This window comes from Podarcis liolepis (genome assembly GCF_965112155.1).
Source record: "Podarcis liolepis genome assembly, chromosome: 14".
NCBI lineage: Eukaryota > Metazoa > Chordata > Lepidosauria > Squamata > Lacertidae > Podarcis > Podarcis liolepis.
Window position 1 is genome coordinate 13,999,388 of NC_139569.1, and position 27,224 is coordinate 14,026,611.

The 27,224-nt window shown below is 44.3% G+C and overlaps 2 protein-coding genes across 3 annotated transcripts; one reads left to right on the forward strand and one right to left on the reverse strand.

Annotated features, from left to right (window-relative positions):
- The first annotated feature begins 1,977 nt into the window (after positions 1-1,977).
- On the forward strand, positions 1,978-12,988 carry PDZD9 (PDZ domain containing 9). Of its 2 annotated transcripts, none has more exons than XM_083476140.1 (6): positions 1,978-2,536; positions 3,872-3,925; positions 6,092-6,271; positions 6,696-6,888; positions 9,958-10,741; positions 12,117-12,988. In XM_083476140.1, exons 1-5 carry the CDS (start codon positions 2,113-2,115, stop codon positions 10,481-10,483), a joined length of 1,377 nt encoding a protein of 458 aa, XP_083332266.1. In that variant the 5' UTR covers positions 1,978-2,112; the 3' UTR covers positions 10,484-10,741; positions 12,117-12,988. The 2 variants fall into 2 exon arrangements, with proteins under 2 accessions (XP_083332266.1, XP_083332265.1); XM_083476139.1 differs by having other exon boundaries at positions 2,011-2,536; positions 3,869-3,925.
- Positions 11,629-27,224, reverse strand: UQCRC2 (ubiquinol-cytochrome c reductase core protein 2). The gene is made up of 14 exons (XM_083476141.1): positions 27,063-27,224; positions 25,490-25,582; positions 25,228-25,377; positions 22,561-22,625; positions 20,668-20,724; positions 20,021-20,145; positions 19,304-19,401; positions 17,899-17,956; positions 17,690-17,785; positions 15,977-16,176; positions 14,311-14,391; positions 13,492-13,568; positions 12,463-12,616; positions 11,629-11,879 (listed from the first exon to the last, which is right to left on the reverse strand). Exons 1-14 carry the CDS (start codon positions 27,096-27,098, stop codon positions 11,796-11,798), a joined length of 1,374 nt encoding a protein of 457 aa, XP_083332267.1. The 5' UTR covers positions 27,099-27,224; the 3' UTR covers positions 11,629-11,795.

Consider the following 27,224-nt stretch of genomic DNA (forward strand, 5'->3'; position numbering starts at 1 on the left):
CTGCGCGAGCACGTGAGGGGCGGTGCTAAAGGGCGGGGCTGAGGCTCGCTTAGGGGCGGAGCTCGGCGACGGGGAAGCGTTGAGGAAGGGGGCGGGGCTAGTCATTTAAATAAATAAATATATTTATTTTTACTGAGGGGAATTTAATTGAGAAAAGGTAAAAGGAAAGTTGCGCTATTATTATACTCTGCTTACGTACTAAGGATTTATATGGGTGCTGGAGCAAGACTTTAGGAGAGCCGCGTTCAAATCCCCATTCGCTACCTCTTTTCCTGTCCTACCTCACAGGGCTGTTGTGAGGGTAGAACGGGGGGAGGGGTATGAGACTCTTGCCAGCTGCCAGCTGAGCTTCCTGGACTCTCCTGGGCAAGGCAGGCCACCTAATGCAGTCTGAAATGGTGCAGCCATATATTTTCCACCCCAGAGAGAGCAATACATAAGCTCAAGAGCGTGTGTAATGAATTTGCTAACTACATTTTACTGCTCTTTTACAAGTAGCCAGAAATCTAAATCTGAACCACTTGCTACCAAGGGTGTAGGATGCTTGGCCAATGATTGGTATTCTAGACTGCCAAGTCTAGCAACTCCAAAGCCACAGAGTTGTATGGATTCTAAAAATATATTTAGCCATAGCAACACCCTTTCGATGGCCATCTAGAAATACACACCCATAACACTGGTGCAGGGAAACCTAATTGCCATGTGACATTTAAGCTGCAGACTGTCTATCCAGTTTATTTTTAGACCCTTCTACACAAATTGCAAGGTATAAAAGTGCCATATTCAAGCTGCAGTCCTGCACAGAATTACCTGGAAGTAAATGCAGTGGAACATAGGACAGAACAACACATTAGCAAACAGGAAGGAGAGGCGCTCACACAGGACGATCAGTAAAAGGTGTGCTCAACACCGTCCTGCACCCACTAATTTTTCCTCAGACATGCTCCGCTCTCCAAAGTTATTCTTGTCCACCCCATTCCAGCTCAAGTCACTTTCAGAGCCAGGCTATGGAAAGTACCATGGGGGGAAACCCTTGCTCAGTAGCAGAAGACAGGTGTTAGTAGCTGAATACCCATAGTTCAGTTCTTGGCATCTTCATTTTTTAATCTAGTAGCAAGTGATATGTCCTCTGCTAAAGGCCCTAAGTATTGTTGCTACTTAGGCTGTGTAGACACAACATTTTATTCTAGAATCTATGGAGGCTGGTCCAGCATACACACCTTTGAAGCACATTTCCCTGCACAAAGAATTCTAGGCACTATAGTCAGAGCTGTAATTCACAGCAACCCTTAACAAACTACAGTGCCCATAATTATTTGAGGGTGTGCTTCAAAGGTGCTTTAAAGGTGCAATGTATATGCAGCCTGAATACTTGATTTTTCTACGTAGTCCACACACAATCTATGATTATGACTTTTTGTTTTTCTATTGCATTGTTTTTGCTCCTGAAAAGCACATATTGACTAAGTGGCTTCATTCCAAAATAAAAGCTCATTTTGGATTGCTTCTGCATTACCCTGCAAGGTGTCTAGAACTTGTGGACATCCAATAAAGCTGAATGTTGGAAGATTCAGGACAGAGGAAAGAAAGTTCTTCATGCAGTACATAGTAAAACTATGGACCTTGCTCTCTCAGAAGGCAGTGATGGCCACCAAACTATTTGACTTTAAAAGAGGATTGGACAAATTCATGGAGAGGGCTATTGATGGCTACTATTCATGCTGACTATGCTCCACCTCCACAGGTGTTTCCGAATGCCAGTTGCTGGGAACCACAGGAGAGGAGAGTTCTTGTGTGCTCAGATCCTGCTTGTGGGTTTCCTGCAAGCATTTAGTTGGCCACTATGAGAACAGGATGCTGGACTAGATGGGTCTTTCGCCTGACCCCACTTGCTCTTCTTATGTTCTTATGTTCATTGGAGATTCCAAGAATCTTGGAATTCCACAGTACTAGTATTCTAAACTGTTACTAGGCATCAATGTCACCTTGCCTACCGTAGTGTTATCCCTTCACATGACACTGTAGGCTGGTGGTCTCTTCCCAAAAGGCTTTCCAGAGGCATTTCTCTGACCGTCTTTGGCTACACAGAGAATCCACGGAGGCTTTGTCAACATGGACGACCAGAGGTTTTCTGGTAGAAGAGGTTCATCTTATGAAAGAAGGCCATCTATGCAACAAACGTCATATGAAAGAGGGATGTCATCTGACAGAAGAAGTTCAACTGCCAGAAGGAGATCATCTGCCAGAAGACAGCTGTCCGACATGGGAGCTTCATTTGACAGAAGAAGGTCATCCGCCAGAAGAGCATCTGTCAGACGACCATCCTTCAGACGACCATCAATCAGACGACCATCCTTCAGACGACCATCCTTCAGACGACCATCCATCAGACGACCATCCTTCAGACGGCCGTCTGTCAGAAGACCATCTGTCAAATGGTCATCCATCAGAAGACCATCTGTCAAATGGTCATCCATCAGAAGACCATCTGTCAAAAAAAAATTGTCTTTCAAAAGTGCAACATATTTCCCACCAGGTAATCACAACACCAGAATTTGTTTAAGGTTCTTCTAAACATCTGTATACACAAAGCACATTTAAAACACCTGACCTCCCACAAAGAAATGTGGGAACTGTAGTTTGTTAAGTATGCTGGGCAATTTAGTTAAACATAGTTCCCAATATTCTTTGGGGGGAGCCATGTGCTTTAAATGTAAGGTGTGTATACATTCTGCTCTCATTAATGCCAGCAGTTCTTGGATGGGAACTGTTGAAATTGTCCCTGTGACACTGAGATGGCACTGGATTGTGACCACATTGTCCTATACAGTACTCTTGGCTCCATGAATTATGGATTTGCATCTCAACACAGGCCCTACCTGGGATCCTGTGTCCAGTTCTGGACACCATGGTTTAAGAAGGATATTGACAAGCTGCAACATGTGCAGAGGAGGGCAACCAAGATGATTAAGGGTCTGGAATGGGTGAGGGAGTTGGGTATGTTTAGCTTGGAGAAAAGAAGTGATAGGAAAGCCATCTTCAAATATCTGTAGGGCTATCACATGGAAGGTGAAGTAAGCTTGTTTGCTGCTGCTCCAGAGGATAGGACCTGAACCAATGTATTCAAATCTAAAGATAGGAGATTCCAACTAAACATTAGGAATAACATTGTGACAGTAAGAGCTGTGGGTCAATGGAATGGATAACCTTGGAGGTGGTGGACGCTCCTTCATTGGAGGTTTTTAAACAGTGGTTGGGTGGCCATCTGCCAGGGATTCTTTAGCTGTGACTCTTGCATTGCAGGTGGTTGAACTGGACAATCAATCCTTGGGATCCCTTCCAGCTCAGTAGTTCCATGAACACTCCTTGTTTTCAGGATTCCTAAATGAACCTCTCAGATGCTGATAGACAGGTATCGTGGCCAGGATCCAAAGAACTGTGCAACTAATTCCAGTATGCCAATGGGGCTTTTGGGGCTCACATTTCTCCAACAGCAGTCTCCAGTGCTTCCTGGGGGAAGTCTTTTGAAAGCTAGTATGTCTCACACAGTTCTTTGGGTCCTAACCCTTGGAAATAATGCATCTGGAATGAAATTGATTTGCTCTATAACTCTGAGTTTTGGGAACTGGGTCTTGAAGCCCATTAAGCTAAGGAGAATTGTATGCTTGGAGAAGGTGCTCAGAGCAACCTTTGGTCCTTCAGGTGTTGCAGAGTAAAACTCTCATCCTCCCTGTCCCATTGGTCATGCTTGCTGGTACTGGTGCAAGCTGTGGTTCAGCAACATCTGGAGGGCCAAATGTTCTCCCGCACCTGGCCGAGAGGGTTAGGCCACATGAGCTTTGCAACATGTCCAAATTCTCTTCCTTAGCAGATGAAGAAGAAACCTCATCAACAGACTCTGATGATTATTACAGCTGGGACACAGGTGAGTGTGGCAAATTCAATACAGGTAAAAGAAAGGATTTCTTCACACAGTGCAAGATTAATTGCTGGAATTCACTGTCACCAGATGTTGGGGTGCTCAGTAGTTTTGATAGCTTAAAATAGGAATTAGACAAATTAATGGAGGATAGAGTTATCCACACCTGTTAGGCAGGATGTTCAAAAGTAATTGACCATATGAACATTGGAAGCTGCCGTATACTGAATCAGGCCAATGGTCCATCTATCACAGTTTAGTTAGCACTGATGGTTCTCATGGTTTTAGGGAGGGAATCTTTCCCAGCCCTACCTGGAGATGCCAGGGACTGAAACAAAGATATTCTGCGTGAAATACAGATGCTCCACCCCTGAGCACCCTCATGGACTGGTTGAACGCAGAGGAATGGTGGGAGGAACCAGCTGGGGAACCACCAAAGAAAGAAGTCTCAGAGGCTGGGGAGTGGTGATGGAACAACAATGAGTGGTCAGAGGGAGAAGACTGCGAGGAGGTGATATTGAAAGCTGAACAGGCAACAGGGTTTAGTGAGCTGGGAGAGTCTGTGGCAGAGAGAAGTTCAGAGACAGTAGCTGAAGCAGAAGGGTGGGAGGAGGGAGACCAAGATGCAGAGATTAGTCAGGTTGGTGAAGAGTCATGGGTATCTCCCTCCCCCCCCCCGTTGCAACCAGCTCCCCTCCCCCACCCCCATTTCCCATAATCAGAAGAGGGTTGAAACAGGTGGAGCAGTGATATGCTGCATGCAAACACAGTCTCTGATTTCTTGGGGGAAAGCCCTGGGGAGGAGGGGATTTAGATGACTGTGGGGAGGGGGGCACTTTCAGCCACTGATTCATGGGGTAAGACCTACTGGAGATGAACTGCTGTGTTTATTTGGCCTGGCACTCAGCCAAGAGTAAACTCCAAATTTGAACAGTGTGATTTACTGCTGGCTCACTTTTTGACACCCTAGCACTGGATACCAGTTTCTAGTTGGGGGGGGGGGAGGCTGTTGCTAGCATGCCCCCTCCCTGTAAGCTTCCCAAATGTAAAGTTGCCATATTTCAAAAAGTGAAAACCCGGACACAAAGGTTGTTGGGCTTTATTAATGAAATTTGCCAAAATCCACACTTCTGACATGGATTGCCATACATTCAGATTTCCCCGGACATTTAAGCAATTTCTACCCAGACGCTGTTTACAAGGGCTGAATACCGGATATGTCTGGGAAATTCCCAAAAGTATGACATCTGTTTGAGCATTGTGGAAAACTGGAGACTGGACTCAGTGGATCTTCCGTCTGATCCAACAGGGATTTTGTTCTTGGGTGTCACCAGATTCAAAGAGCTACCGCAGTGACTAGAGGCTCTGCCAGGCAACCAGTTTATTCAGCATTCATTCTGATTTGCTTGCATGAAACTTATACAGTGGTTAGACCAGGCTTCCTCCACCTCGGCCCTCCAGGTGTTTTGAGATTACAATTCCCATCATCCCTGACCGCTGGTCCTGCTAGTTAGGGATCATGGGAGTTGTAGGCCAAAAACATATGGTGGGCTGAGGTTGAGGAAGCCTGGGTTAGACTATAGACCCCTCCAGAATGATGGGGGGGGTTGGTGGGAGGAGAGTTGGGAGTGCATTGCGCAACATGTCATTGACTAAATCACTAGTATTTAATCATTGACATGTTGCATTGCTAAGGGTTTTACACTGGACCATCTATCCACCAGGACGCGTGGATAGCAAGTTCGAAAGCACGTCAAAGTGCAAGTAGATAAATAGGTATCGCTCTGGCAGGAAGGTAAACGGCATTTCCATGCACTGCTCTGGTTCGCCAGAAGCAGCTTAGTCATGCTGGCCACATGAGCCAGAAGCTGTACGCAGGCTCCCTCGGCCAGTAAAGCGAGATGAGCGCCACAACCCCAGAGTCGTCCACGACTGGACCTAATGGTCAAGGGTCCCTTTCCCTTTACCTATCCACCATTCTGTTTTATTAGTTGTCCTTTAATGTTTCCCCAGGGTTACCACTGGGGGGGGGGGGCACTCCAGAACATTTTTGGTATGAAAAGTCACAGGACTTCAGCAAGAAGCTAGGGGGCATGCACTAACAAAGCAGTATGTCCGCCCAGAAGCTTTTGCAGGCGCAAACAAGAGTGGATTGCTTTCTTTCTCATTTAGATGAAGATACCAGTTCAGATACGAGTGGATCTGAACATACTTTAAGTGCCACTGTGAAGACAAATATCCAAATGGGAGAGCAGGGATTAGGCTTAATCCTCATTCAGAACGGGCCCTACATCCAGATCTCAAGCCTGGTAGAGAAAAGTGCAGCAGTAAGAGATGGGAAACTCCAACCAGGTAAGCAGGTGGAAACAACCTCAAACCTGGGGGGTGCATGGCTGGTATGTAGTAGGAACAGAAAGAGCTTTTACAGCAGCAAAGGAAAACCTCTCTCTTGGAACTCCCTCTCTTCCACTGCTTGTTGCATTAGACCCAAATTAGTCGCAAGCATTAATTTCAACAAGTCTATACTGAGTGGGACCAGCACCACACATCAATGAGATGTAGGCAGTGTTTTATCTTATTAAAAAGAAAAAATGGTGACGGTACTCATCATGATGTTGTTACACTTAATATGGTGGGGATGGGGAGATGCTGGTACTGAGTACCCTTGAGTACCTCCATGGGCAGGCACTGGATGTAGGAACTACCAGGTTAAACAAGCCAAGAGTGCATTCTGCAAACAACTTTCCCCAAACTAATAGCTTTCCTTTCCTTCCAGGTGACATCCTGATTAAAATTGGGCATGCTAATGTCCTAGGGTGGACACTACGAGAGCTAAGGCAGCTTCTGCACACCACTCTCATTGGGACCGTTCTGCAGATCCAAGTTTACAGGGAATTTATGAAATTACCAGTCCGATGGGAAACTGCCATCGACAGCATACCTGAAAGAAAGGGAGCCAAGCTAGGAGAGTAAGAAACCATACATTTCTAGTTCACTATTTGGGTAAAGGTCATGAGTGCTGGGAGGCGGGGGAGGGTTGGAAATCTAATGGTAACATGATTTGACCATGTCAACTTCCCGAAATGTGTTGTATCTCAGTGGAAGTGCATACACTTTGCATGCAGAAAACTCCAGGTTCAGTCCCTGGGCTCTCTCTTCCAAGGGGTATAAAGACCCCATCAGAAACTCTGAAGAGCCACTGCCTGTCAACGTTGAGCAGGGAGGGATTAGGAACCTCAGGCCCTGGGGAGAAATGTGGCCCTTCAGGCTTCTCTATCTGGCCCTCGGGACTCTTCCCAGACCACCCGAGCACTGGTTGTGCTTCACATCCTAAATCTTTTTGCATGGCTGGCAGGTGCCTTTGAACTCTGCTAATACCTCTTGCTTGCCTGGACGGAGGATCGAGAAGGGTATGTGCACAGAGAACCTAGACAACTATGTGAAGGTGGAATCTGCATGTGTTGCTCCACCCATTTATGGAATGCTCTCCCCAGTGAGGCTCACCTGGTGCCTTCATTATATAGTTTAGGGGCCAGGCAAAAACATTCTTTTTCAACCAGGCCTTTGGCTGACTAATATCCTGCAGACTTTTAAATGTGTATATGGGAAGGGGGGTATTATTTGGCTGTTTTGATTTACTTATTTACTTGTAAATCCTGTTTTCACCCTGTATTTTATACCCTGAGATCTTATGATGAAGGGCAGTATTAACAGCAGCAGCAGCAGCAGCACCTCGGGCCCTGCTCCATCAGTAGCATGCAGCCCCCAGGTGTTTGGTTGCCCAGAAGGGAAGGTGGTTATCTGGCTCAAAAAAGGTCCCAAACCCCCACTTTGGAACAGCTAAAAATGAGCCAGTAGTTAAATGATGTAAGGGAAGCAGCAGCATTGCTCCCTTGCTCCGTTGTGAAAGTTTCATCTGGTAATTAGCAAAAGAAATTGGAAAACACATGCCACACAATGGAGTGGTGTTTTGTAAAAAATTAATATTCAGGATCACATGTGTGCATGCACACGAAAGCTCATACCAAGAACTAACTTAGTTGGTCTTTAAGGTGCTACTGGAAGGAATTTTTTTATTTTGACATGGAGCAACAGTTATTCTATAAACTGGGATAACTCCGTTCAGTGAAACGAACAGAGTACCCAGTAGCATTTAGCAGAAGCTTCTTGTTCTTGCTCTTCCTCCCCCTAATTCCAGGACTTGAGGAAATAAGGGATAGAAGAGCTGTCAACGTTTCCCTTTTTTAAAGGGAAATTCCCTTATTCTGAATAGGATTCCTCGCAAGAAAAGGGAAAAGTCGACAGCTATGGATAGAAGAAAGGGGTGTTCTAACCCAAGCTGTTAGGATGAGAAAGAGGGGCCAGTGGTCATGGGAGCTACCGGAAGGATGAGCTGTAGTGTTTCATCTGATGGCTGTCACCAATGCAAGTCTTCTTTGCAGCCACCCACACCCTACAAAATTAACCAGTAAAGAGGTCTCCACCACAACAGTTTGACATCAAAATCCACCTAAGCACTGTTTGCAGACCTTGAAGTAGCAGAGCACTAGCTTTTCCCAAGCACATAATTTATATTTAATAGGCTGCTCTAGCCTAGTGACTTAATGCATACAATTATTATACACAATTTCCCTCATCTCCAAGGAGCTTGTAATGTTACGTTACAAAAGAGGTGGAGGAAACACAGCACGGAAGCCAGAAGTGCAGGGAGTAGAGGGTCAGCTGCTTTATTTTAAAAATACAGGAGGGTGTTGATAGTAGGCTATGTTGATTGGTAATAGGATAGCAATAATCTAGGCCAAACCGGAAACGTATAGCAACAGGGGAAGCTGACATATACTGAGGCATGCCTCTGGTCTATACAAAAGGTGGGGAACCTTTTTTGGCCAGTGGGATAAATCCTTATCTCCCAACCCCCCAGCAGGCCATCCAATCAACTGACATCACAATGACATCAGGTAATGCTGCACTTTGAAGCCCCAATTGTTGGGACTTCAAAGTGCATCACAGGGGTTATCTGACAGCTCTTTTGCAAGCAGACCCCCAGAAGAGGGAAGAGGTTTCCAATGAAACTACTGTTTAATTGAACCTGGGACTGTTCTGCTTGCAAAGCTATGTTCTGTCACTGAATTGCAACCCCTTCCCGAGTTACTAAATGCCCCAAGTGGCCAAAGTACTTCTTTAAGATCTGTAGAATTGTAGAATTGTAGAATGGTCAAGTTGGAAGGGACCACAAGGGTCATCTAGTCCAACCCCCTGCAATGCAGGAATCTTTTGCCCAACGTGGGGAATGAACCCACCGCCCTGAGATGCTTCTTCAGCATCCTCCAAAAGCTGTATAGCATTGGTGCCAGACACACCTCTGTAAGGAGGGAATTCCACAAGCTAGGATCTACCGCAGAGAATGCCCTCACTTGGGGCACCACCAACACCCTGAACATCTGAGGGTAGTAGAACTATAAAGGCCCCCTATGCTGATCTTAACACTGATAGGAAAGCTGTTCTTTCAGATATTAAGACCGCAAGCCATTTAGAGCTTTAAACACTAACATAATAAAGGAAGCACAGATTCAGTCTTAATATGTATAGACATCCTTAAGTTTATTTACATGTCCTCCTTCTCCCTTACCCAAACTTGCAAAGATGCCAAAGACTCTTCCACCATAACAAATCAACACTGTCCCTAGGAAGCCTTAACACTGTACCTATTTAGTTTTAAAAATCCACCCTGCCTTTTTCAAGTAACGCGGTGTCAAAGTGTTGGCTCTGGGCAAATGTATCTCTGGAGGGAGTTTCATGACGAGGGGACCACCACCAAGAAGGCTCAATTCTACCAAGTGCAGAGACTGTTGCACAGCAGCCAAAATGGGCAGAGAAAGTAAGTTGATTATGAAAATAACTGCTGTTGAAATTCCTCAATAGCTATCATGAAAGATCACCGGTAAAAGTTAATCTTGGTCTGCCCTCTATGAATCAAATAGAAGCAATCCTTACAACATAACTGCTTTCCAAGACTCTCTGTGTTGTGTTCATTTCAGGACGTCAACTTACACCAGTGAAGAAGCTTGGTCGAGCAGCGAAGACTCTGAAGATTATGAATGCGGCTGTCATGTTAGTGACGACGAGGAGCTTATTGGTGGGGGCCATGTCGTCAGCTTCGGTAGTGATGAGATCTATACTACAACCGATGAGATCTATACTACAACCGAAGTCACTGAGGTTCCTGTTAACAGAACTGTACATGCCGATGCTTTTCCTAATGTCAAAGCTGTACCATCACTTTCTTTTGAAACTTCTAAGCAACCCAAGTGGATCTCTAAAGACTGGCACATCTTTGAAAGGAAAACCTACACATTTACTGTGGGCTCAGACATTGGTAACGACATTATCATTCATAAAGATTTTGAAGATGAAAGTGATGCTGACATTTCAAGTTTGTATTTAACGTCCTCGTCGCCATATTGGACTATGCTAAAAGGTGTTGCGCCGCCATCGTTGTCATCTTCCTCCTCTACTGTGTCGGATGCATTTTGGCTTGAAAACGTTTCTCAAGAAGTTGAATGAGGCAACTGGATCCAGTTTTGCACTGCCAGGATCCAGTTATAAGCTGGATTTTCACTCATACAACCTCTCTGCCAACTGATGGGCGAGCAGGGAACTTGGGTGTTTGAAAGAAGTGATGCTCCCTCTTTCGAGGGAGGGAGAGAATAATCTCAACAGTGGAGAAATAACTGCAGTCAGTTTTCATATAGACATAGTCTAGCAGCCAAGCTATGTAGCACAACTGCAAGAGCAGAACTTGGCCATCTTCTGATTGTGAAGGTAAGAAACAGTATTACTTCAAAATGAATTATGCCAGACTCGAAATTAATCTAACCCTTGCCACTTTTTAGCCAAACCATTAGCAAAGATTAGGGAATTCTGTTATTAGCATTTTACTGCAACGCACAGCCCCACACACATTTGGAAATTCATTATCTGTATGCAGGAATGGGTTCCCTGCACCCCACAATTCTGGTCCATGTAGCCTGATGGTATGGCATGCACCAATCAATGTACAATCCTCAAATTTGTCAAAGGCCCCTTGGATTATCGTAACAACCAAAGTTTCCCCAGTGGTGCCAAATTGATCCACGCCTACTTTATTTCTGACCCCTCCTTTAATTACTTATATCCTACCTTTTAAAGGGGGAAAGAAAACCATCCCAGTCCCGCTTTTTAACGCTTTATACAGTTCAATAAATTTGGTGTCAACACCAAGGAAGAATTTGGAATGTTGTGAATCCCCTCCATCACCACAAAGGGAGGGATTATATTTTGTACATATACACCCCATTTCAACTAGCTCTTTGCGTTCCTAAAGCAGGTTAAGTGTGCACGATTAATTAAGCACACTTACATACCCCATTGTTTTAAAATGCTTTAAGCATTTGAACTTTGGAAGAATTAAAGGCATTCAACAATTCTCTCTCGACTCTCACAAGGCCATCCAATGAACCCATTGGCTATGGTGAGGTTTTAACCTGGGCTTCCTCGATCCAAAACCAATTCAACAGTCACAAGACCAAACTGGCTCAGAACAAAAAAAGCAGATACTCAGGGTTGTGCTCAACCTACACAATTCCATATTAAACACCAGATGCTGCTGTAAGAGCAATAGAAAATGCTTTAAGTGCATAACAATACAGAAGACACAAAGATACTGAGAATCCTGTTAAGAGGATGAGCTCTGCACTTTATTTGGTGTAAGTGTACTGAAAGTAACCTACAGCTCCAAAGCATTAGGAGCTCATAAATAATACAGGACGATAATGACAGTCAACACAACTGTCTTAGAACAAAGTCCATTTTGAGGCTGTGCCTCGTGTTCAACTTCTTACAACTCATCCACAAAAGGGGTGTTTGCCAAATCCCCACTAGCTGCCATTGACTTCTTCCCACTAACAAACTTCTTTGCGGCCTGAAAAATAAAGCAGAAAGATAGCAGAGGACAAAATGTTAGGCGACTGAGGCATCATCTGCTTTGGAATCAGCAAACAGAATCACTGTATTTGATGAGTGGCTATTTTTGAGCTTTAAAGGAACTTCTGGATTAGAATTTGGCTTGCAGTGGGTGTAGGAAGAGCCATTTGTGGGGCAGAAAGCCAGTGTTGGTATTCATTTAATATATTTGTATTCTGCATTCTACCAAATCTAGGTCTCTGTGGCAGTTGGCAAAAGAGAAAAATGAGAAGCAAACCCAGACACAGAGGACTGCAAACTTCCCAAACGTAAAGGGTAACACCAGCAAAGTGCCATCGGAAGTGTGGGCGGATGGAAACATTTAGGGTCAACACTTCACAGATACAGCTCTGATTGGTATCCCAGAGACTGGGAGTCACCGGAGCAAAGTCCTGTCCCTCAGAATTAGGGTTATGAGGACTGCTGGCCAACTCAAGAAGCAGGTCATCTATTTTGTCAGCGCTACAGAAAACAGGAAGAGGGGAAACCATCCTAAATACAAAGCTGCTGATTATGTTGTAATCTACAGGCACCTTACTTACATTCACAATGTCAGCAGTGGCCACAGAATCAATCTTTTCGGCCGCAGCACTTGGTGATGTGTATGCCCCAGATGCCAGGGCCTGAGAGCCAATTTCATCAAGCAAGCCTTCTGAAGACTCCACAGACATCAAGTAAGCTGCCTTCAGCTGGTTTCTGTCAAGAACATTGAGGAAAATGAGCACAGCATCCTGCTTAGGAATCTGTAAATATGATGGCAGACAATCGGCAGGAAAAGTATAATGTGGAGTGCATTTATTTACACTGTCTTACTTGCATTTGCAATGCACTTTGTAATTCTGACAAATTACAGGATGCCTATTACTTTAAAACAGTCATCCGTGAGACTGGAAATCACAAGGCATTCTTCAAGGCAGGCATGAGAGAAAATCCAGCTTCATGGAGGAAAAACAACCCTCAGTTAAATAGGCCAAAAAAGTGTTGTAATCATGTATTTTAAGAAATCATGTAAAACCTAACAATTTATTAGATTTCCATAGTTTAAGAGTAAAGTAGATTTTCTATACATTTTAGTGTTCCGTTGCTGCTCCTTTTTTTAAAAAAAGTAGTCCAATAATGTATATTTTACATAAGAAACAGCCATTTGCCAATTCAGAGTATTTGTCCACCTTATCAATATTGCTTACTCTGACTAGCAGCTGGCAGTTCTCTAGAATCTTAGGCTGCCCAAACCTTTTAACTGGGTGACAAGCAGGGTTTGAACCTGGGATCTTCTGCATGCAAACCATGTGCTCAACAACTGAGCTACGCCGCCTTCTCTGAATGCCTCAACCCTATCTCATTTGTCCTAGATGAGAGGCACGTTTCTTATTTAGATATAAAAACGAGAGCTTTTACTTTACTTAAAAATACATCAACTTTTACTTTACTCAAAAATACATCAAATTAAAATGTACATCAACAATTCCCGAATATCAGGAATGTGTGCTGGGGCAGAAAGAGGGTTGAGTATAATATACGATTTTGGGCTGTGAACAGGTCATAAAAATAGCTCTGGTAAGCTAACTTACTTGGCTCTTGTGACTTCCGCATCAGTGACTCCACCCTGGGCAACTGCCTTCACTTGGTTCAAAGCAGCTTTGATTACCTTGATTCAAAAACATGAAAATATGTTGCTGCTGGCTACAAAAGTCAGAATTCAACCCCTGCCCCCCACTTTATTTACATATACCTAGAATTTTTATTAGACATATGCAGCCAGAGCTGTCCCTTGAGGTTTGTAGGGCTGAGGGAGAATCACTCTGTGTGGTCCTCACATTATTTGTATACAGGGAAAATCTGAGCCAGATCGGGCCTTCTGCATCTGCAATGTGCACTGGGGGGGAATATCCAACTGGAGTGAATGCAAGTCCCACCCCCTGAGCAAGCTGCAGGGGCATGGATGGGTGGATTGAAAGTGGGTGGGTGAGAAAGAATAGCAGGTCTCTGGGGCTTCTTTTCACCTGCTACTAGATCCCTTTCTTTTAACTGGAGACGCCAAGGACTGAATCTGGGTTCTTCCACTATGGTCTTCTCCAGAGCCAGATTACTTTGTTTGCCCACTTACAATCATATGAATTAAGGAGATTTTTTAAAAGAAGCTAATCCACAAGAGGTTTCATAAAGACATCTATCATAAAGTACATCTATCCCTCTGACAATAGGAACTTAAGGACACATTTTCTACTTTCAGCACATCCTTCCTGAAAGCAAAACACCCCTTGCAGTGTCAGGAATACACACATTTGTCATAAAACCCTACCAATTGTTAAAAAAAATCCTTATTCAGAACTTGCAGACTGAACGTGCTTCCAATTAACTTGGTCTGAGAAAACCAACTGGTGACTTACCTCCCCAGCAGCTGAAGCCTGGGATACAGTGTAAACGCCAAAGAGCCCGGAATCAGAGTAATTCACATTAAATGCTGCTGCCTGCAAAAGAAATTTGATTTCAGTTAGCATATTCCAACAAGCTCTCTTCTTCATGCAGAAATATTTTTTGGCATTTTAAAGTAGTCCATGTTTGGAAAGGCTGAAATTCAAAATAGGAAACAGAGTTAGGAAATAGGCCTAGGAAATAGGGTTATCATTAGTTTATTATTGATTGTTCATATTTTAGTTAATGTATGTAATTGTGCATAAATTTAAAACACTCAGAAGCCATAATCTCAAATGAAAAATTCTCCTTGTCTGAGAGAAGTGGAAAATGCCACTTCTTAGAGGGCATTTGCCATATGTAGGTTTTTTAATTATTTGTACAGTAGTATCTTGGTTCTCAAACTTAATCCGTTCCAGGAGTCTGTTTGACTCCACAAACCGTTCAAAAACCAAGGTGCAGCTTCCAATTGGCTGCAGGAGCTTCCTGCACTCAAGCAGAAGTCATGTCGGACGTTTGGCTTCCAAAAAACGTTTGCAAACTGGAAGACTTACTTCCGGGTTTGCGGCGTTTGGGAGCTGATTTGTTCGGGAGCCAAGCCGTTTGAGTACCAAGGTACTTGTAAATTTGCTTGTATTACTTAAGAAAAGAAATCCGTAGATTCATTTAATCAAAGACACTTTATAAGTACCAAGGTACTTGTAAATTTACTTGTATTACTTTAGAAAAGAAATCCGTAGATTCATTTAATCAAAGACACTTTATAAAATTGCACTGAACACTGCAGCTCTGGTAGAAATCTTTGGCAAAAACCACTAGGAGCTTCTAACACAAGACCGCTTATAGAAATTCCATTCATTCCAAAGGGACTTCTGCCGCACATCTGTTGTCATCGTTGCTGATAATAACTTAAATAATTTATATACCACTTATATGCTAAAATTACTTCTAACTGGGTTTAACAACTATACAATCAAGTATGAAATCCATAATTAAAAACACACACAATTACAATTCCATTGGGACATTAAATCACCCTTAATTAAAACTAAAAAGAAACAAGCAAGTTAAAAAGTATAATTAATCCAGTAAGAGAAGTCCAAGGAAATGCTTGGCTAAACAGGTGTGTCCTCAGCAGTTGGCAGAATGCCAATACTGATGTGACCTCTCGTATTTCAGTAGGAGTGGCATTCCACCAGTGAAAAAGCCACCCCACCCCCATGTTACCACAAGCCAATAATCATCAGGCTGTGGCAAAACTAACCAGGTTCCATTAGCGGATTGTAGCATCCTTACAAGGCACTGGAGATAAAAAGAATGGTTTTCAGGTAACTGGGTCCAGAGTTATTCAGGACACTGTATCTAAGCAGCAGAGCCTTAAAACTGGCTTGGTGGCTACTAGCCAGCCAGTGCATGCTTTTCCCAAATAATCATTTCCCAAAATATAAACAGTACAGGTTGCATCCAATGCTAGACCTGCACAGAGTAGATCCATCCACTAAAATTACTGAACATAACTAACTTAGGTTCATTAATGTCAACAGTTCTACCCTGAGTAGGACTTACAATGGATACAACCCGACACTTCTCTGCTCTTTTTTTGCTCACATTAAAATCACAGGTGCAAGCCTACATACTTACATCAAAAGGTAGGGCAGTTGCCTTCGCAACACCTTGGATGAGCTTACTGGTAATGCTACTTCCTCTCTTAATGAGAGGCCCTGCCCCAAGAACATGCTGAAGGACACTAAAGGCGTTTGCTTCTGCACTTCCTACAGCAGCTCCTTCAGCAACTACGGCAGCATGGACAAGGCTATGGCCGTTCATCTCTCGGATTTCACCTTAGTGAGAGGCAAAAAGAGGCATTATATGCTCATCAAAGCATAACACATCAACAATCCCTGCAATAATAGCATTTTCTCTGTCAAATTGTCTACAGAGAAGCCTTCCTAAACCCACCATGAAACTGGTAGCGTTATCAAGCCACCTCCTAAGAAACTACAAAGTTCCCTAGAATGCAGTTTGAAAACTAACACAATCAAAACACAAATTCGGAGAGAAGCCAAAGTGACTTTCAGATAGGATGTTAATGCTACTGCCACGAAGTATGCTAGAGGGAGAGCTTAGAATTTCTCTAGATCTTTAAGGCCCAAGTCAACAACAGACACATGATGGCTACTGAATTATGAAACTGAATTTTCAAGGTGATCAAGTAGACAAGAAAATTCATTTTCTTCTGTACCCTGAAAAACTACAGCAGCCTTAGAATTTGGCCCTTGCCCAGCAGGCAGCAGGTCAAAGTGCACAGGCCAAAGTGGTGCGATGGCAATGGAATCCACAGAAAGGTAAGTCACATGCTCGCACCCTGCAGGACTGTTGTGAGGAGAACTAGGAACAGCACTGTGGGAGAACATCTGTTTTGCAGGGGGGAAGGTCCCAGATTCATTTCCTGACATCTCCAGTTACATCAGCAAGCGTCTGGAAAGGCCTCTCCCCACTCAAGACTCTGGATGATCACTGCCAGCAAGAGCAGATGATAAAGGCCTAGATCAACTTTTCCCAACTGTTTTGGACTACAATCCCCATCAGCCATAGCCAGTGCGGTTAATGTTCAGGGATGATGGGAGTTTGGAGAGCACCATATTGATTGGGGAAGGATGGCCTTGATGGCAAAATAGCCCCAGCCTGGCAGTTAGGAACACGGAGTCCTAGGAAGCTGCCTTATACTGAATCAGGCCACTGGGTCCATCCAGCTTAGTATTGTCTACGCTGATGGAAGTAGCTCTCCAGGGGTTCAGGAAAGGTTCTCTCCAGAGCAGATGTTCTACCATTCATCCCCCAAAGAAAAGATGCTGCTTTGTGCTGAATAAGACCATTGAACTGTCTGCACTGACTGGCAATGGCTCTCCAGTGTTTCATACAGGACATTCCCAGTTGTACTTGGGAATTACCGGGGATTGAACCTGTGACCTTCTGCATGCAAAGCAGATGTTCTAGCATTGAGCATTGGCCCCTATGTTCCTGTGAAGCATGTATGCCCCACCCTGAACGTCTTGGAGGAAGGGTGTGATAAAAACGTAGCGAACTGTAATATGCCTATTGGGAACAGCAATCTACAAGCCATATAACATGTGCTGGAATTCTCTGGTCTTTGTGAAAGGTTGTCCCTGGGTGTGGAGTAAGGCAACGATTCAGTGGCTGGGGCAGGGGTACAGCAGGTTTGAAGGCTGGGTGATGGCCCCACAGCAAGATGTCAGAAGGCAGGATGGACTCACCCCATCAATCTAATGCAGCAGCACTGCTATAGAATTATCAAGAAATATGCAGGTACCAAAAAAGAGAGAGCACATTTACCTCCACGATACTTGGCCTTCTCACCAGCTGAGCCAGACCCGCTGCGGATGTTTAGGAAATGCTCTCCAATCTGCTTCAGGTCAGAATGGCTGACACCTGAAAGGCAGCGTTAGCGTCAGAAGAACAACCCAGAGGTTTGCGGCAAAAGGTGTTTTTGTCTTTTAAAAGACCACAGTACAGCCACAAGACACAGATCTTGCCTTACATACCGAGCCCCACCAGAGCCATTCTGCCACTTGTGAAGTTGTTCTGTACGAACTGGTGCAGCTGTGATGAAAAGGAGGGTGTGCGTGTTAGTATTTCTGCCACATAACTAAAATAAGAACTTAAGAGTCCTTCTGAATCACATCAAAAGGTCTATCGAGTCAAGCAGCCTGCTTTTACAGTGGCCAACCAGATGCTTCTGAGAAGCTCATAAGCAAGACATGGTAATCACAGAATCATAGAATTGTAGAGTTGAAAGGGACCCTGTGATTCATCTAGTCCAACCCCCTGCAATGCAGGAATATGCAGCTGTCCCAAGGGGGGATCGAACCTGCAACCTTTGCATTATCAGCACCATGCTCTAACCAACTGAGCAACCAGGGCCATTTTAAAAAAATTACCTTATATAAGTTGTTTGCCTGGACTATGACTGTGCTTCACTTCCAAAAAAGCACATGAAGAAGCCTTAGCGTTTGAGGCATTTCAGAACAGAACTGGTTTAAGTGACACCAGTTTTAAACATCTTCACAAATATTTTGATTAAGTGCAACAGCTTGTGGAAACAAGTGTTAAAATGCAACATGATGCTTTATAACTGCAGCCCAATACACTTACTCTAGGGGAAGTCCCCACTGAATTCACTGGGGCTTCTCAGTTGGCATGCATAGGATTACACTGTTGAAAAACCAACCAAAACAAAGTAAGGGAAAATGTTCCAGGTAGGATCAATACACTCAGATAGGGGAGGAAATTCGCCTCCAAACCACTACAGTGGAACCTTGTGTACTGTCCTCCTTGCGAACGCTGCAGGTTACAAGCTCCGCTAACCTAGAAGTAGATGGTCCCGGTTGCAAACTTTGCCCCGGGAGGCAAGCAGAAGTATTGCAGTAGCAGCAGCGGGAGGCCCCATTAGCAAAAGCGTGCCTCAGGTTATGAATGGTTTAGGCTTAAGAATGGACCTCCAGAACGAATTAAGTTTGTAACCAGAGGTACCACTGTACTCAAATAAGATGGCATCTTCCTTACAAATAAAAACTTTCAAGGTAAATTTAAGTTGTTCTTTTACCACTGCTTCTTTGAAAAGAGACATCTCCAGAACCCAAAGTTGCATTCAAGCAGGCAAAGGATGGCTTGCATTAACCAGGATCAAACCCTGGTTTTCACTTATGGTTTGCTGAGCAAGTATAAATCATAGGACAGGGAACCTCTGGCCCTTCAGATGTTGCCAGACTACAACTCCCATCATCCCTAACCATAAGCTGTGCTGACTGGGGCTGATGAGAATTGGAAGCAAAACAGCAACAGGAGGGCAGGGAAGAGACGAGCGTTGCAATTAAGTTGATGTATTTAGTGCCAAGCTTCTCTTCATCTACAATAATTAAGTATAGTAAGTGCTGTTTAAACTCTTACTTGTTCCGAAGTAATCTTCCCAATAAGGTAATCTGGACAGTACAAGGAGTTGGCAAGGGCATTACGATAAGCCGCTGCATGCAAGTTTTCAAGAACACCTATGCATAAGACAATGGAAGGTTTGTTTACTTGTTGTAGTGAATCATTTGTACCCAAGCTGTGCTCTGCAGAAATGTGTTTTTCATCAATTGTGTGGAGCTTCCCCTTCAATACTAAGGGGAAGCCCCTGTTCATGCAGAATATGCAAATCAAATCCACCTTGGGGAAACAAACTGTCACTTAGCTCTGTCTAAACAATCTGCAAAATAGTTTGCTGGACCATGGATGTTGGGTAAGGATCGAAAAGATAGTTTTAGGCATATCCAAGGTCCTAGTGTGGGTCCACTCAGATTTAAATCACACATACCTTTGTTCCACTAAAAAGCAGCCCTACATTTGTTTATTATTATTTTTTTTAAAAAAATGCTGCTCCTTAAATTCTGCTTGGCAGAGAATAATGTTTTTAAAGAAAGAACTCCATTGCCCCCTTTATCACTGCAAATGTCAGCAATAAAAGATTATGGAATCATTAATTTAAAGCTGTATCAGTTGTTGAGGGCACACAAGCTATCCACCCATAGGCAGGGGGAAACTATTCCACTCAAAAGGATTGTTTCATACTTGTACAATCTTAAAAGAAATACTCCTCGTAGCCCCCAGCAGATTAGGAACACTCACCAACTTGAGGATTCTGAAAGGCAATCGCCTTGTCAATTCTTAAACGGGGATTGGCCTCAGCCACTTCCCAGTGCCTGAATTCTGGGGCCGTTGTGACATTTAATAAATACTCCAAAACGGTATCACTAAATAAAGGAAGAACATCATGTATCAAGAAAGGATCAAACAACTGAGGCTTCAAAATATTAGAGAGCAGATCAAGGGCAAGCTGATGTTAAAATATAAAAATTCAAAGGTAAGTGGGTTAGCACGAATTTCAATGGCATTCCTTCTGAGAATTTAAGACTGGGCTCAAAAGTTACCTAGTCTCTACATGGCACCTTAAGGAAAACACACACGGCTCCTGGACCAAGAAGCTTACAATCAATCAAAATACTGACGGGGGGGGGCAGGGGGAGAGAGAGACAGGGAGTAAGGCAACGAACAAGGGCAGAATTAATAGATGTGTTTTCTTCCTGACAATCCTTTTAGGAACAGATCCACAGATAAACATGTGCCATGTTATTTATAGCTCAGAATAAAGTCAAACTGTGTATTTCAAGGGCAGGAACAAAAAATTACTTATGCAATGATGTTCTGTTGCATTATCAATGGGAATGCTTACAGAATGCGTTGAAAACTGATTTGCTACACATCTAGAGGCTTACATATAGTCACGCAGGCATTCAACGGAATAAACCATGTTCTCTCTGGTAGATGTCACACTAAAAAAAGAAAAAGTACATTGTTCAAAAGTTGATATGAGGTTACTGGTTCCTTCTGTTTACAGTCTTATTGTGGGCTTGCTTACAATTAAATGTTTTGTTATTAATGTTTTCTACCTTAAACCACAATACCCACATGCAGATTTAGTACACATGTATACCGCCTATTGTAAGAGTCCCCTTGAATAGTTATCTTTCAACCGTATAATAAACTACTAATTATGCAATGCTAAAACTCTTCTGACTGAGAAACATAAAACAAGACATAAGAGTTGTAGCCGATCAAGTTCTACTCAGAGTAGACCCAATGAAATTAATGAACGCAAGTTACCCATGTTTATTAATTTCAATTGGTTTACTCCAAGTATGGTCAGCACCAGATACAAGCCATGTGATTCTGATTCACAAGAGTCTGCAATAACACTATATTAAATAAGGAGATAAAAGCCGCTGTTACAGCTGCCTCGTCCAGTTGCCGCCACAAGGACTCGCAGGCCACCACTGATTGTGCCGCCACCACCAGGCCTTGCAGGTTGTCACCACTACTGCTAACACATACCACCATCATGGCCAGCTGCTTCTGCCTCCTAGCAGGTCTGCTGGCAGTCCCACATTATTTGTATTCACTGACTCATCGCCATACTTTGGATTGTCCTGAATATCACCATTTGGTAGGCAAGCCCAAAACCAAAAGTCCTACTGGGATTCACTTTGGCTTGCCTGCTGATGAAACTGAGTGTGTGATGATTGATAAGATTGTCATTTATCTGTTTTAGGCCCCCAAGCAGTAGCAGTTGCCTGGACATTGTCCTGTTCACCTCTGTATAGTTCCTTCCTTATTTTAGACATTGTGGTAGATTGCAACGTTTAGCTGGTGATAACATTGCAGTGTTTAGCTGGTGAGTTATCATGGTGTTGAAAACCAGATATCGCCTAGCTCAGTGATGGCCAAACTTGGCCCTCCAGGTGTTTTGGGACTACAGTTCCCATAATCCCTGACCACTGGTCCTGTTACCTAGGGATGATGGGAGTTGTAGTCCCAAAACAGCTGGAGGGCCAAGTTTGGCCATCACTGGCCTAGCCCTTACACACTTTGTGATTCACACAATATTGCCAGCTCAAATATTATGAAACAATTATCATGATGTGAACTTCGAAGTGGTTTTAGACAATATATCAATATATTGCCCAGCTCTATCTGCAACCCAGCTTCAGGTGCAGTAAAGGAGATGGAACACTGGAAGTTTCATACCATTGGTCTATTTAGCTCAGTATTGTTTACAAAGTCTGGCAAAATCTCCAAGATTTTTTACTAGACTTTTTCCAAGTCCTTCCTCGAGATGCCGGGAACTGAGCCAAAAACATTCTGCATGCAAAGCCTGCACTGTCCCACTGAGACACAGCCACTCCTGACTTCTCACTCTAAGCGAGAATCATGCCCCAAGCAAGGTCATATGTTTCTAGAGATATGACCCCTTTTCCCCTGGTTTATATGAACTTATATGAAAAATACAGGACTCTCTTTCACTGTCATTACACTTCCTTTCCACGTTGATATCACCACTGTTGAACCGTGTGCTATGGTTCTACATACCAACATGCTTGAGGAAGCACATATAAAACAAAATAATTAAACTGCAGGATGAAACCGGGAATCATTTTTGAAAGAACTATTGCAGGGGGAAGTGCAACTTTTTAAAAACTCACCCACCCTTATTTTTCAGTACTTCTGCCTTGGGCTATTCAAAGTCATCCAACTATGAACTGCCATAATCGGAGGAATACCATTTCTACATAATTATTCAAAACACAGTTGAGCATTAAACAATTACAAACCTTAGGCTACCACCAACAGCTTCAATACCACGGGTGATTTTGAAGGCAGAAGCTCCTTTTGTAGTCTGTAGAAAAACCAACATTACACTTTCAACTGCAGGCATCAAAACAAAACTTCAGTCATATCTAGCCCATGTTTTAACTTGGCCACTGGCTATTGTAACCAAATACACACAGCTAATGCTTGCATCACTAAACTGTTCAGGTATAATAAGCCAGAGCAGGTTAAGTCAGTGTTAGGCTGCAAGATAAACACCCTATGGAAATTCAGAAGGCTTATATACTTAATCCTTATGCTGGAACCAGACAAAACTGAAAGTAGCAAGACTGCACCTCCTTTTCTTCCACCCGGATACCAGTGATAGAATGTGGTGGTTTTAAAACAGGATCAGACAAAATCATGGAGGATAAGGGTATCAAGAGCTACTGGCCATGATGACTAAGTTCAACGTTCAACCTTCACGGTTGCTGGGAATCACAAGTGAGGAGAGTGCTCTTGCATTCTGTTCCTGCTTGCAGGACTAGGGCAAAGGAGCAGGCAAGCCAGCCTAGACTTTTTTGCTGCCGTGCACGTCAGGTGTGTAGTGGAAGGTGGTGGCTGCTGCTAATCAGCTGGTCAGCCTCCACTTTGCTCAGGGGACCCAGGAGCAGCTGTGCTAGAGCATGTTAATAGCCTTCTAGTGCTCTGGCTAAGAGCCTCCTCATTAATAAAGCGAGGTTTTCCTCAAAGCCAGCTAAGCCTTTGGAATAATTAGAGACAAGGAGAATAAGGAGAAGAGTGACACATTTTTTGTGCTTGCAGGTCCTTTTAAGTTTCAGGTCCTTAGAAATATCTGCCAGCAGGGCCTCCTTAAGGGAAGAAATCATTTCTTTAGAAAATGAAGATGTTTACTTGGATACATTTGCAGGGTCTGCTGAGATTCAGAAAGGCTAATTTGCTGTTCCTTAAAACAAGAAAGCAGTCTTACATTGTTCTCCAAGGGCCTCTGGTGGTCATGGAAAGTGGTGCAGCCCAAAACTTTCAAATACAGTGGTGCCCCGCAAGACGAATGCCTCGCAAGACGGAAAACCCGGTAGACGAAAGGGTTTTCCGTTTTTGAGCTGCTTCGCAAGACGATTTTCCCTATGGGCTTGCTTTGCAAGACGAAAACGTCTTGTGAGTGTTCCGATTTTTTTCCGCTCCCCCCCTTTTTCTAAGCCGCTAAGCCGCTAATGGCCTTTTAGCCGCTAATCCGCTAAGCCTTTAATAGCCGCTAAACCGCTAATAGCGCTAATCCGCTAATCCGCTAATAGGGTTGCTTCGCAAGACGAAAAAACCGCTAGATGAAGAGACTCGCGGAAAGGATTAATTTTGTCTTGCGAGGCACCACTGTAAACTGATGCTGCTCCAGCTGAGGAGGAAGAAACAGCAAAGGGACACAAACAGCTGGTCCAAACTCTTGGCACCTTGCACATTCAGGTGCAGAAGAGGAGGCAGCACTGCTGGTTCTCCAAGCCTTGTGCCAGTCGCTGGCATGGACCACTATGGCCACCTCCTTGACTTCTTGTGACACCATGTTGAGTGCCCAAGAGGGGCCCTGCGATAGAAGCGTTCAGGGCTGGAGGCAATGGGACATTCAGTGATGGTAGAGGTATGCCACCCACCAGAGGCCCCTTGGTAAGGTATTCAGGGCAGGGTGGCTGAGAAACTTATTTCTGCTGCCCTGCAATCTGCTTTGGGCATAGTCTGGGAAGGAGCCAGTTTAGAAAAACAGCTTGAAGACAGCTCTGTCTTTGCCTAAAGATGTCATGGCAGCAGAGAAAAAGAAAGTAAGAGCAGAAAATGAGGAATGGGAAGGAGATTTTTTTTTAGGGTGAGTGAGGAAAGGGCAAAAAAGGCTAGAGAAGGAGCAAAATAAAAAGAAAATAAGAGTAGACCAAAAGTCCTTCTAGTTCAGCATCCAGTTTCCTACAATGGCCAACCAGAGTCTCATGAGAAACAAAAAAACAAGGCATGAGTGAAGCATCCCTCTCGTTTTTCAGAGACATGGTGCTTCTGATTCTAGGAGGCAGTACACAGGAATGAAGATGAACAGCCATTGATAGCCTTATCCTCAATGCATTTATCCACTTGCCTTTTAAAGCCAACTAACTGAAAAGCCTGGCTGAATTAGTTGAAAGGCCCACCTAGTCCAGCATCCTGTTCTCAAAGTGGCCAACCTCTGTGAGGCCTACAAGTAAGATCAGTGCAGAAGCAACAACAAATGGCCCATAAGGCAGAAGTGATAGGAGAGGCTATACATTTGATTGGGTGGAGGCAGGAAAAAAAAAAGAGGGATACCCAAGAGAGTGCAGTATAATGATACTCAAAAGCACATGGTCACTGCCTGGACAAATGGCAACCCATCATGTAGATGCTACACACAGGCCAGCCTGAGAATGATTTTACTTGAATTTGTATTGACACCATTTTTTTCCTCCTATGAAAATAACAAAAAGTATTCTCCTCTGTGGTTTTTAACACAGTAACACAAACGTTTGTTTTTCCAGAATTTCAAAAGTACTCCACTCACCTCCCCACCCTTTCCAGCCTCCCAATTTCACTTTTAGGATACCAACACTAAATAAGCTGAATATAACACTTTGCTTCCTTAATCTAAAGTCAAAGAAGTTGAAGAAGAAACCCACCAGGTTAGATGCAAGGCGGAGCAGGTGAGCAGTTCCCAAATTGGTGGTGGTCTCATACCTGCTGCCTGCTTTGATGAAGACACCAATCCTTGAAACTGGAGAATAATTTTCCAGAGAAGCAATCATCAAGCCATTTGGTAGTTTTGCAATCTGCATTTATAAAGAGGACACATCAGTCTACGTGAAATCACACTGCTCCACTATGTGCTGCTCTAATTAGCAGAAATATCAAAATGCAAAATAACTTCCTCTTCAGACTAACCTCAAGATCCTGGGGGTGCAGCAGTACTTTTGACCGCTCTGCTCCTCCAGGGGCTTCAACTTTAGGCGCAGTCTTGAGAGAATAAAATCTCCTCTAATAAGAGAGAACAAACAATGGTAAGCTAGATCCATACACAGGAGCCAGTGTGGTGTAGTGGTTAAGAGCGGTAGTCTTGCAATCTGGGGAACCGGGTTCGCGTCTCCGCTCCTCCACATGCAGCTGCTGGGTGACCTTGGGCCAGTCACACTTCTTTGAAGTCTCTCAGCCCCACTCACCTCACAGAGTGTTTGTTGTGGGGGAGGAAGGGAAAGGAGGAATGTTAGCCGCTTTGAGACTCCTTAAAGGGAGTGAAAGGCGGGATATCAAATCCAAACTCTTCTTCTTCTTCTTCTTCAACCAATTAAATTTGAAAGATAAGCAATGTGCTGTAGTGGTTAGTGTGTTGGGCTATGACCTATGAGACCAAGGTTCAAACTCATCCATGCTGTTCACTGGGTGACCTTGGGGCTAACACTGCCTCTCACCCTAAACTACCTCACAGGATTGTTGTGAGGATAAAACTGGGTAAGAGAAATATGTATGGCTCCTTGAGTTCCCTGGAGAATATATGTACTACGTTATAAATAAATAACTGGCACAAAGTAAACATGCCAGGAACAAGAATGTCCATGTTCGAAGTCTATGGATATCAAGCAGACATTCACTAAAAACCATCGTTTAGACCACCGAGCCTCTTGGACTTGCGGGTCAGAAGGTCGGCAGTTCGAATCTGCACAACGGGGTGCGCTCCTATTGCTCTGACCCAGGAACCTGTCTGTGGACAAACAGCGGATCCTTCGACCTGAAAAGTGAGATGAGCGGCGCAACCCATAGTTGCCTTTGACTGGACTTAACCGTCCAGGGGTCCTTTACCTTTTTACCTTAGACAACCCTACCCTGATGCTTAGTTAGAAACGCTGATGTGAATTTTAATCTGCTTTTAGCTTCTTGTTCTTGCAATTTCTCCTGAATTTTCTGGTTTCCTCTTTTTGTAAAGCACTTGGATGTGTTGCCGTTGTTTGCAATAAGCGATGCGTAATTTTTTTTACGGAAAAAAAATAGCTTAGCCGTTGTCCCTAGAGACTAATTTGTGGTCTGGGGGGTGTTTCCGTGCGGGGATTTCTTTCCTTCGTTTTCAACGGTCATTTCTCCCCCTGCCGGAGCGAACAGCATTCTGTCCTGCGTACGTCAAAAGGGGAAACGCCGACTGACCGCTTCCGATGGTGCTGGGGCTCCAGGGGCAGGCCGACCTCGGGGCTCCTGCAGCGACCTTCAGCCTCCCGGCAGAAGAGGGGTCTGCCACCACCCTCTTCTCTCCCCAAAGCGGCTGCTGAGAAGGAGGAGCGGCGCCCGGAGATGGATGAGGCGCCGGCCTTCCCTTTCCCCTCCTTCCCCGGTCGAAGGCCCGAGTCAAGGTCGCTCCCGGGAAGCGGGCGCTGCGCTTCCTCCATCGGGCCTTCCCCGGCCCAGGCGCCTGTCTTGCTCCGGGCTCCCGCCCCTTCACCGCCGCCGCCTCCAGGGCGCTGCTACTCACCGAGAGGCACCGCGCTGCCGCCGGAATGGGCTTCATGGTCTCCGACCGCTACAGAGCCCTCCGGAGCCTCCCCGGGGAAGAAATCCAAGATGGCCGCCCAGGAAGCGGAAGGCTCTTCCGCTCCACGCCGCACAGCCACTCTTTCCGCGCCGCCCGAACCAT

Bases quoted from the DNA above. Each gene is read 5' to 3' on its own strand.
- PDZD9 (XM_083476139.1), top strand. From the start codon at position 2,113: ATGGACGACCAGAGGTTTTCTGGTAGAAGAGGTTCATCTTATGAAAGA. The intron at 2,537-3,868 runs GTAATCACAACA...TCTCTTCCTTAG, and splicing joins TGCAACATATTTCCCACCAG to CAGATGAAGAAGAAACCTCA. The intron at 3,926-6,091 runs GTGAGTGTGGCA...TTTCTCATTTAG, and splicing joins TTATTACAGCTGGGACACAG to ATGAAGATACCAGTTCAGAT.
- UQCRC2 (XM_083476141.1), bottom strand. From the start codon at position 27,098: ATGAAGCCCATTCCGGCGGCAGCGCGGTGCCTCTCG. The intron at 19,402-20,020 runs GTGAGTGTTCCT...TCTTATGCATAG, and splicing joins CTTTCAGAATCCTCAAGTTG to GTGTTCTTGAAAACTTGCAT. The intron at 13,569-14,310 runs GTAAGTCACCAG...TTTTGAATCAAG, and splicing joins AGGCTTCAGCTGCTGGGGAG to GTAATCAAAGCTGCTTTGAA.